This window comes from Arachis duranensis, chromosome 10 (genome assembly GCF_000817695.3).
Source record: "Arachis duranensis cultivar V14167 chromosome 10, aradu.V14167.gnm2.J7QH, whole genome shotgun sequence".
Taxonomy (NCBI): Eukaryota; Viridiplantae; Streptophyta; class Magnoliopsida; order Fabales; family Fabaceae; genus Arachis; species Arachis duranensis.
The window spans coordinates 14,271,207-14,281,199 of record NC_029781.3 but is presented as its reverse complement, the minus strand read 5'-3'; the positions used below and the strand labels follow the sequence as shown (position 1 = coordinate 14,281,199).

General features: G+C 31.3%; 1 protein-coding gene across 2 annotated transcripts; it reads left to right on the top strand.

The window, feature by feature from the left end:
* Positions 1-1,960: 1,960 nt before the first annotated feature.
* LOC107469194 (transcription termination factor MTERF6, chloroplastic/mitochondrial) lies at positions 1,961-5,646 on the top strand. Of its 2 annotated transcripts, none has more exons than XM_016088572.3 (2): positions 1,961-2,372; positions 4,126-5,643. In XM_016088572.3, exon 2 carries the CDS (start codon positions 4,132-4,134, stop codon positions 5,128-5,130), a length of 999 nt encoding a protein of 332 aa, XP_015944058.1. In that variant the 5' UTR covers positions 1,961-2,372; positions 4,126-4,131; the 3' UTR covers positions 5,131-5,643. The 2 variants fall into 2 exon arrangements, with proteins under 2 accessions (XP_015944058.1, XP_052111068.1); XM_052255108.1 differs by lacking the exon at positions 1,961-2,372 and adding an exon at positions 3,583-3,791 and having other exon boundaries at positions 4,126-5,646.
* Positions 5,647-9,993: the final 4,347 nt, after the last annotated feature.

Below are 9,993 nucleotides of genomic sequence, written 5' to 3'. Positions count from 1 at the left end.
AAGTATTTTCAATATTTTTTATTTTTATTTTTATTTTTATTAAAATATTTTTTAAGTATTTTTCAATAATATTTTTATTTTTATTAAAATTTTAAATCTACTCTTACACTTTTTAAATTTAAATTTTATTCTATTAATATATTATAGTAATTTTAAATCATAAAATTAAATTTTAAATAGAAATGATTTTTTTTAAAAAAATAAAATTCTTTCTCATGTTAAATAATTTTCAAACAAATTCTAAACATTCCACATTTTGATGTGCAAGATAATTATACAAATATCAGGGGTTCTCATTCGCTACATAAGTGATAGTATGAGCGGAGCTATGTTGTAGTAAAGGGGAGTAATAATTCCCTAATTTTAATATTTTGCATGTAAATTATATGTAAATTTTAGTTTAGTCCTTCTTAAAATTTTATTACATAAATATTTTTAACTTTCTCTAATCTTTTATCTAGCTTCACCCTTTTAAGTGATAGGTCGTAGAATGTGATATTTTTTTCAGGATTATTTTTGTCAATGTAAAATCTTTCGGAGTCCTATTTTAGTAGTTAATCCTAAATTTATTTGAAAGCCAATTCTACCGTGTAGAACATAGAGCACGTTTTATATGTATTAAATTTTGCTGGTGCAGCAGCAGTTATAATGTGATAAGTGTCTCTTCTAATTCTAAGAGACAAATTTTGCTACTATCGTATTGTGACACAGATATTACAGGTGACTTGTAGCTTTCATCACATGATAATTGTTCTGATTAAGATAGAATTATTATGCTAATGGCAATAGATGTGATCATCGCAACGAGAATCTATTTTTTAGTGTAAGGACTTAGTTATTTATGGGCCTCCTTGATTTTTTTGAGAGTCATTACATATCTCAATTTTTTTTGTATGACATTTGAAGTGTAAAAATAAAAGTAAATTTATTTAAAAAAATATTATTGAGATCAGTATTTATTAATTATATTATTAAACTTTGATATATTAGAATTATTGTATATGAATTCATTGAGTGTGTTTTGAATAACAAAAAAAAATCTCTTAAAAAATATAATTCTATTTAAAATACGTACAAATTAAAAAAATGTATGTAACAACTATGAGATGAAATAATATCTGATATTGGTGTACATGTAATATAGTCCATTTATTAAATATATGTGTTTGTGTGGATGTGAGCATAAAATCATATAATTTATTAACAATTACGTAAATTATTTGCTAAAATTCATAATAATTTTAATTTGTGAATAGTATAAATCATTATAAATTATAATTTGAATTAATTTTTTTATTAATTTGACAATATAAAACTAAAAAATCAACTAGAGAACTATTAGATGTTTTTTTAATAATTAATATTCAACTTATATAATCAATCAAATTATGTTATTTTTGTTAAAATTAGATAAAATAAATCGGTTTACTCGAAAAATCAATAAATCAAATCTTGAACCAATTTAAATTAATATTTTTTTTATAAAAATGACTATAATACTCCTATTATAGAAAATGACTTAAAATATTTCTACTATATATTTTAAAACTCTAAATTCTAATCTTTCTTTTCTCTCTGTGCCATCGTAGAATTAGAATTTAAGATTTTTAAAATTAATATATATAATAAGAATATTTTAGTTATTTTTATAATAAGAGTATTATAGTTATTTTTTATAAAAAAATATTAATTTAAATCGATTCAAAATTTAATTTATCAATTTTTTGATCAAATTAATTTATCTCATATAATTTTGACAAAAATAATATAATTTAATTAATTAAATGTATTAAAATTTAGTTAATAACATACATTTAAAAAAAAAAAAGTTTTAATTATCTTTATTGGAATGTAACCTATGATTTGTAGGATTTAGAATTTAGTTCCGCCTAAAAAACAAGGGTAACCGTGAACTGGATATAGTTCCTTATCTAGTTTCTTGAAACACTCCAAAGTCCAAACCCCTTACTCAGTTACTCCCTTGAGTCCCTTCTCACTCTCACTGTGCTATGCTGATGCCACTTCCACTACCACTAGTCCACTACCACATGTTCAACAAACCGACCTAAACCAAATGCTTCTTTCTCCACCGTCACCCTCTCCTCGCTGCGGCTGCTGCAATGTGTTCTCTCTCCACGGTCGCTGTTGCTCTGTAATCTCTCTCCACCGTCGCTGCAACCTCTGAACTCGTCCCCATCTCTGCTTGTGCTCTCTTGTAGTTTTCTGTGCCTACGCCGCTTCTCTGATTTCGCCGCAAGTCATCTCTCACCTTCGTTGCTGCTCTGCTCTCTGCTCGCCCAGTCTCCGTCACTGCCTTTATACTCTGTCGCCGCGGGTCGGATCTCTCCACCGAAATGCTCTCTTCAATATAAGTAAGTGATATGCATTCAATGGAGTGGTGGTTATGATAAGGAAAAAACTAAGAAAGGATGAATTTATAGTAGTTGATATAATATACAAAATACCTGGAAACTGTTAATGATGTTAAAGTTTACATAGATAGATGGTAATGATTCATGAGCTTGACTCTGACGTAGGTCTAGTGTGATTGATAACTGGAATTGGAGGAAGGCATTGCCAGAGTTATTTTTTTTTATTTTTTTTTTTCGTAGCTTTTTTTCTCAGTATGTAGTTCCTGAAGATAAGGTGAGGAGATTGGAGGGCTATTTTAGTGGTAACTGCCTCTAGCGTGATTGAAAGCAGTAGGAAGAGATACATATAATTTAACTATTTTAAGCTTGTTATCACTTAAAAAACTGAACTAACTATTATTAAACGGTAAACTGAACTGAAAATTTTATGCACTAATTTAAATAGTGGAACTAGAAGTAGATTTTCAAACTTCTTAGTACTTAGAATACCTAATTTCAAATTCCTTAGAGTAGTAAAAGTAATATTATCAGAAGTGAAAAGTCACATGCAGATGTCTTCGTATGAAGTTGATAGTTGAGGATTGTCAAATGAAAATTTAGTTAAACTTGTTAAATAATCTAATAGGTCTGAATTATTAACTTCACATAAAAATAATTGCATGTAAATCTCCACTATTCTCAGATATTATATTTGTGAGAATTTGAAGATGCAGTCATGCAAAGGGCAGAATTAATTTCATGCTTTTCAGTTGTGGCAATTGGCGAATTTAACTCTCAATAATCTCATTTCAACAACATAATAAATATCATAGTTCACATTGTAGTTTCAGGGAAATCGTTATCACGTGAATTTAAGACCATTCTCTGGAGTTAACTCAATAAAAATAAACACTTCTTATTTTGAATAGAGTCCTTTAAAGTCATGCTTTCCTCCAAAATTATTTCATTTATGTTTTGTTTGTTTTGTTCGGAAACCTATAAAAAGTTTTTGTTGAAAGAAAATCTTAGAGAATAAGGAGAACGGCCTCATTCCTTTAAGGGTAATGCTAAGGTAAAGAGTGAAATTTTAGTGAAGGGTAAAGATTGCTTTTTAGAACAGAAAAAGTTCATCAATAAAAATTTGTTTCTAAATTTAGTCAAAATCTTCACTCTTCACCCAATTCTACTCTTCACCAAAGAAATTTCCTTCCTTGATATTAGTGTTGAGAGGGTAGCATTGTACTTGAGTGTGTGAAAAGTTGTAATCCCATCATCATCACATTGGAAGAGGTTGTTTCTTCCTTTTAGCCACACTCACTCTCTCACAATGAGGCGAAGCATAGCATAGCTTAGCTTAACTCAATTTCTGAGATTATCACTTCCTGTTTCTCCATTGACCCAATTTTTTTTCTCTTCTCCCACCTCACACCACAACCGCAAGTAAGAGATAACCTCCTCATTTTTTCTTTTTGAATAACTTTTGTTATTAAAATTTTCATTACTATTTGCGAATTCTGATGCACAATGGACTCCAATTGCATATGAAACCAGACATATTAAAAAGAACACCACTGTTTTTTCTTTCAAAATTTTTTGTAAAATTATTCTTAGTTCCCTATGAATTGTGATTGATAATGAGTCTCTCAAATTTGTTGATGTGTGTATCATTACTTCTCAAAGCAATATTATTGTTACTTGTTAGCCTCTGTTATCTTAGTTGTTAAGCCATGTCTGCCCAACAAAATTAAAAATGTCTTTCTTTTACTTTTTCAAGAATAACATGGAAACCAGCAGCACCCACAATGGGAGTAGCATGATGTGGTTTTTCAAGGATAGAGGGCTTGATGATAATAGCATACAAGGAATTTTCAGAAGGTGCAAACGCCTTGAGAGTGTTAACAAAGAGAGAGCAAATGAGAATTGGGAATACTTGAGAAGCATTGGAATTCAAGAAAGAAAGATTCCCTCTGTTGTTTCGAAATGCCCCAAGATCCTCGCTCTCAGCCTCAATGAGAAGATTGTCCCCATGGTTGAGTGTCTCAGGACATTAGGAACAAAGCCCCATGAAGTCACCTCTGCCATAGCCAAGTTCCCTCACATACTCTCACACAGTGTCGAAGAGAAACTTTGTCCCCTTTTGGCCTTCTTTCAGGCGTTAGGCATACCCGAGAAGCAACTAGGGAAGGTGATACTGCTCAATCCTCGGCTTATCAGCTACAGCATCGAAACAAAGCTGAAGGAGATTGTGGACTTCCTTGCTAGCCTTGGTCTAAATAAAGATGGAATGATTGGAAAAGTCATAGTCAAGGACCCGTTTATAATGGGTTATAGTGTTGATAAGAGACTCCGACCAACTTCAGAGTTTCTGAGGTCAATAGGCTTGAGTGAGTTAGATCTTCAGGCGGTGGCTGTGAACTTCCCAGCAATCTTAAGTAGAGATGCGAAAAAGGTTTTGATGCCCAATTATGATTTCTTAAAGAAATGCGGATTTCAAGACAAACAAATAGCTGCTTTGGTTGTTGGTTTTCCTCCTATTCTGATCAAGAGCATACAGAACTCTTTAGAGCCCAGGATTGGATTTTTAGTGGACGTGATGGGGAGACAAGTGGATGAAGTCGTTGATTATCCCTGCTTCTTTCGTCATGGCCTGAAGAGAAGGTTAGAGTTGCGGCACAAACTTTTAAAGCAGCAGAATCTAGATTGTAGCTTGAGTGAAATGCTGGACTGTAATCAGAAGAAGTTCCACATGAAGTTTGGCTTGTTAAAATTGAGTAACTAGTTTATTATTTGCTATTAGTTTAATAGTTTGATCCATATATCTGTCGTTTGAAATTTTTGGAATTTAATATTCATCTGATTGTTTGCTCTAATCATGTTCTTGTGATCTACTGTATGAGTTGATATGTTTTCCTTTGGATCTATAATTGAGCTATCTTTCCGTGACACAGATAATGGGGTTTCCTCTGTCACCATGTCGTGATGGCAATGAGATCTTGTGAGTGCTGTTGTCCTATATACACTTGTTTTTTGGCATGTTAAATTCGTTGCAGTAAGTTTCATGAATTGTGAAAGAAGATTTAGGTAAAGAAACTCGGTCAATATCTGATTGAGTTAAATCAGATTGTAAAGATAATAAAGAGTAGTTATATTCTATTAGGAAGTTAGTTATAACTGTCCCTATTATCGGTAGACATAAGTAATTGAGTCAGTGATATATATAGACATAGTTGTAGGGAGTGGATCCTCTCCAGTGGAAAAAAAAACTGGATGGTATCCAGTGGAAGATCTCACCCTTCATTGCATTCTCTCTTATTTATTTCTAGTCCCACTTGTAGAATTAAAGGTGGGAGATTACACTTTATTCTCTCCAGTGACAAAAAAATGGAGAGAATCCATTTCCATAGTTGTATCAGTAATTCATTCAATACAGAATTCACATTACAGTATAACACTTTCCTTTCCCTTCTATTCTCATTGACAAGAATGTGAATTCTGAGTCTACTAATTCTGCCGCTTTCTCTGATGTTATATCTACTATCTCTGCTCTTTGCTCCTTCATCTATTGATCCTGCTACTTCTATATCTCGTCCTGGTTCTCAAACTCCCTCTCCTAGTCCTGAGTCTGATAATACTGTCTCTTGTTCTCCTCCTTCCTCTGGCACTCAGCCTCAAACTCTTATTGGAATTTTGCTGCCAAAAGAATTCTAAAGGGGAGGTTATTAGACACAAGGCTAGACTTGTTTTACTCTAACTGCAGGATGACTTTGATCAGGTATTTTCCCTTGTAATCAAGCTAGTAACCATCCGGTTGATTCTCATCTTAGCATTTTCTAAGGGTTATGATTAAACAATATGATTTTCATAATGCTTTTTCAAATGACATACTGCGTGAGACTGTATATGACCCAACCTCTAGGATTTACTCATGCTAACCCCCATCTAGTTTGCAAATTGAATAAAGCTATATATGGGCTTAGACAAGCTCCGCATGCTTGGTATCTTGGTTTTAATTGTACCAATTCTGATTCTGCTCTATTTGCTAGGTTTACTACAAATTCTATTACTTATTGATTTATGTTGATGACATGTTTGTTACTGGAAATAATGAAATAGAAATTACATATGTTCTTAAGCAGCTGCATTCTACATTTTTACTCAAGGAATTAGGGGATTGGATTCTTGGTATTGAAGTCTCACATCTCTTAATCAAACTAAATATATAAAAGATTCATTGGTAAAAGCTGGTATGAATGACTCTAAACCTATGAGCACTCCTATGATAAGCTCATCTAGACTAACAGCAGAGGCATGTACTCCCTTTGAAGATTCTACGTTATTTCGTTCTATTCTGGGGAAATTGCAACATGCAACAATTACTCGCTTGGATATTTCGTTTTCAGTGGACAAGATTAGCCAATATATGACTAATCCATATTAAGAACACTGTATGACAGTAAAAAGGGTCTTAAGATATCTTGTTGCTTCTGCTGATTTAACTCCCCAATTTCTTAAATCTATCGATTTACGCTTAACTGTATTTTTAGATTCTGATTGTGCAGTTGACTTGGATGATAGGAAGTCCATTTCAGGTTATTGCGTCTATTATGGTCCCAATCTAGTTTCATGGAAATGCAGCAAACAAACCACAGTTAGTCGCAGTGAGGTAAAGCTTAGAACACTTGTAGCAGTATTTTCTAGCTCATTTGGATTCAAAGTTTGGAATTTGGATCATCTAAATTTTGAATTTTCACTTTAGAAGATAAAGTGAGATCTCTCATCCTTGAATGATTTCTCTCTCACACTTTCTCTTGGTTCCACCTATGAAATAAATGGTGAGAGATCACACCTTACCCTCTAAAGTGAAATTCAAAATTTAGAGGATTCAAATCCCAAAATTTGCTAGTTGAACTCCACTAGCCGTGTCTTACTGCGCCAACTGTTTTTTGTGACATGTCAGCAGCTCTCTTGGCTTATAACCCAATTTTACATAATCGCATTAAGCATTTTGAGTTGAATCTATATTTTGTTCATGACCGGTTGATAAAAGGCCTGGTGGCTGTAAGTCATGTCCCCACAATAGAATAGATTGTAAACATATTGACTAAACCACTGTCAACTATACTCTTTGAGAAGTTTAAGGACAAAGATTGGCATTAATGACTTCCTGAGTTTATGGGAGAATGTAAAGATAACAAAGACTAGTTATATTCTATTAGGAAGTTAGTTATAACTGTCCCTATTATTGGTAGATATAAGTTGAGTCAGTGCTATATATATAGACATAGTTGTATCAGTAATTCATTCAATACGGTATTCATTTTCACATTACAGTATAGCACTTTCTTTTCCCTTTTATTCTCTCTTTGTCATCACTCTTATACAGATAAATGCTTTTACTTGTTATCCCTAATTAATTTGTAAATATCATGAACTTAACCCTTCCTTAAATACATTTGTGATCATGATGCTTTGCTGCTGATAGTCAAACTAAGCACAATTGTAAAAATACTTTGCCAATGAGAAACAAAAAATGAAAAATTTGGTTCAGAGAAATTTATTTAACCAGTGTAAGGCTCCAATATAAACTTTTAAAGTGTAATCACAAATTCGAAAAAACTATAAAACTATAGGACTAACAAAATAATTTAATCTAAAATAAATAAAAATATTATAATTTAGATATGGCAAAATTTAACGACGTTGCATCATCGTATATTTAACAAACATGGATATTATAATTATTTTATCATAATTGAAAACTGAGAAAAGGAAACAAATAAGTTGAATTTACCCGAACTTAACCACAACACATCTGATGAGTTTAAATTTGCACTCAAATTCAACTCACAAGTTCATGAATTCAATTTATCAAATGGTTAACAAGTTCAAACTGTCTTGATTCATGTTCAGCCGTATTTGTGGTGCAACTACATATATAAAATATACTTTCAATTAATAAACTAAATATACATATATTTGTATTATATTTCAATTAAATGTTAACTAGTTAAAACTTTAGAAAATTTGAATATTCTTTCACTAAATATACATATATTTGTATTATATATAAAATATACTTTCAATTAATAAACCTCGGCCCTTTTTTTGTTTTAAAAAAAGTGCTAATATAATTTCATCTTTTTATATAGTTAAATAAATTTAAAACTGATTTTATTTTGAAGCTATTTTGTTTACAATTTTAAAAAACTGGCAATTTTTGTTTTTTAAAAAACAAAATTAGTTATTTTATACAAGAATATATCATTGTATAAAATGGTTATAAAACAAGTACAATAATGTTCAAGATAGCATTTTCCATAAATCTTTATTTGCTAATTTTTCCAATGGTTTAAGTATTTTTTTTTTATTTTGGGATTATTATTGCATTCAACCCCACTTAAAAACAAAAATACTAAATAAGTAAGTTATTTTTATAATTAAGTTTATTTAAAGTTTTTCCTTCTTAGGTCTCTTTCTTTTTTTTCAATTAAATTTTTTTATTATTAATTTTTAAATTACTGAACTAACTTAGTTAGAATTGTTTATCAAAATAACTTAGTCATATAGTGTTACTGTAAAGAAAATTTGTAAAAGTCTTAATGTTTAATTATATATTCGCCCAAACTTTAAATATGGATCCTCCATTAATATAATCAAAGAAATTAATGCCTTGATCCATCATATAATTGAGCATTCATTAACTGGGAATTGCTATTTGACAAATGACAACTGACAAGTGCCCCCTTGAATTTGGTTCAGTAATAGTTTAAGTTGGGGAACGGTCAATGAGTCAACTTGATTAGAATGCCAATATCTCGATTTCATAGAAAATCTATACCATTGTCCAATCAAAGGGTTCTAACTTTCATTTTCATGTTAATCAAAACTTAAACTGATTTTTAGGTATAGAAAGAAACGAAACACAAGTGAGGTCCAACTACAATAGTTTAGTCTCATTGGCACAAATCTTGCAATCTCTAGGTATAGAAAGGAATGAAATTTTAAACTAAACCTTCTTTCGGCACCTACTCCAAAATATTCACACTTATATTAGTTTACTGCAAATCACCTAAATAGCATGGAAGCGAGCAGGAGTGGAAGAGCATACTTGGAAATTGGAGTCCGAGATGTAAAAGGATTATTTCGAGCTATTCTCAGGTAATCATTAAATTTTGAGGGTAAAATTTTTTATTTGGTGGGGAGAATTTAAGAACCGCGACTAATTAACCGTTTAATTAAATAATTAATATTGCCCAAATTAGGTTCCGAAAATTTAGGATGAGAATTAGAAAATATAAATATGATTTTTGGACTCAATAGATTTTTTTGAGTCGGAAAGTGTATTTTCTACAAAAAAACCGAGTAAAATCGTGAACCGGCAACCAAACCGGCCGAATCAGTTTAAGTCTGTCCGGTACCATGCAAGAATAATTAAAAACAGTAGAAAACCTCAGGAAAATATTAGAAATTGAAAACCGGGCATTAATTTTAAAGGTTTGGCCCAAAGTTGGACCAAACGGACTAAAAACGCTAACGAATTGGACCGGGCCCAAATTGAGCCTAAGCCCAACATATAAATACACTTAAATGAGCTTCATTTAGCTCATTCATCACCAAACTCTCACACACACCAGCCGCGAAG

Excerpts from the sequence above, each read along its gene's own strand:
- LOC107469194 (XM_052255108.1), top strand. The coding sequence starts at position 4,132 with ATGGAAACCAGCAGCACCCACAATGGGAGTAGCATGATGTGGTTTTTC.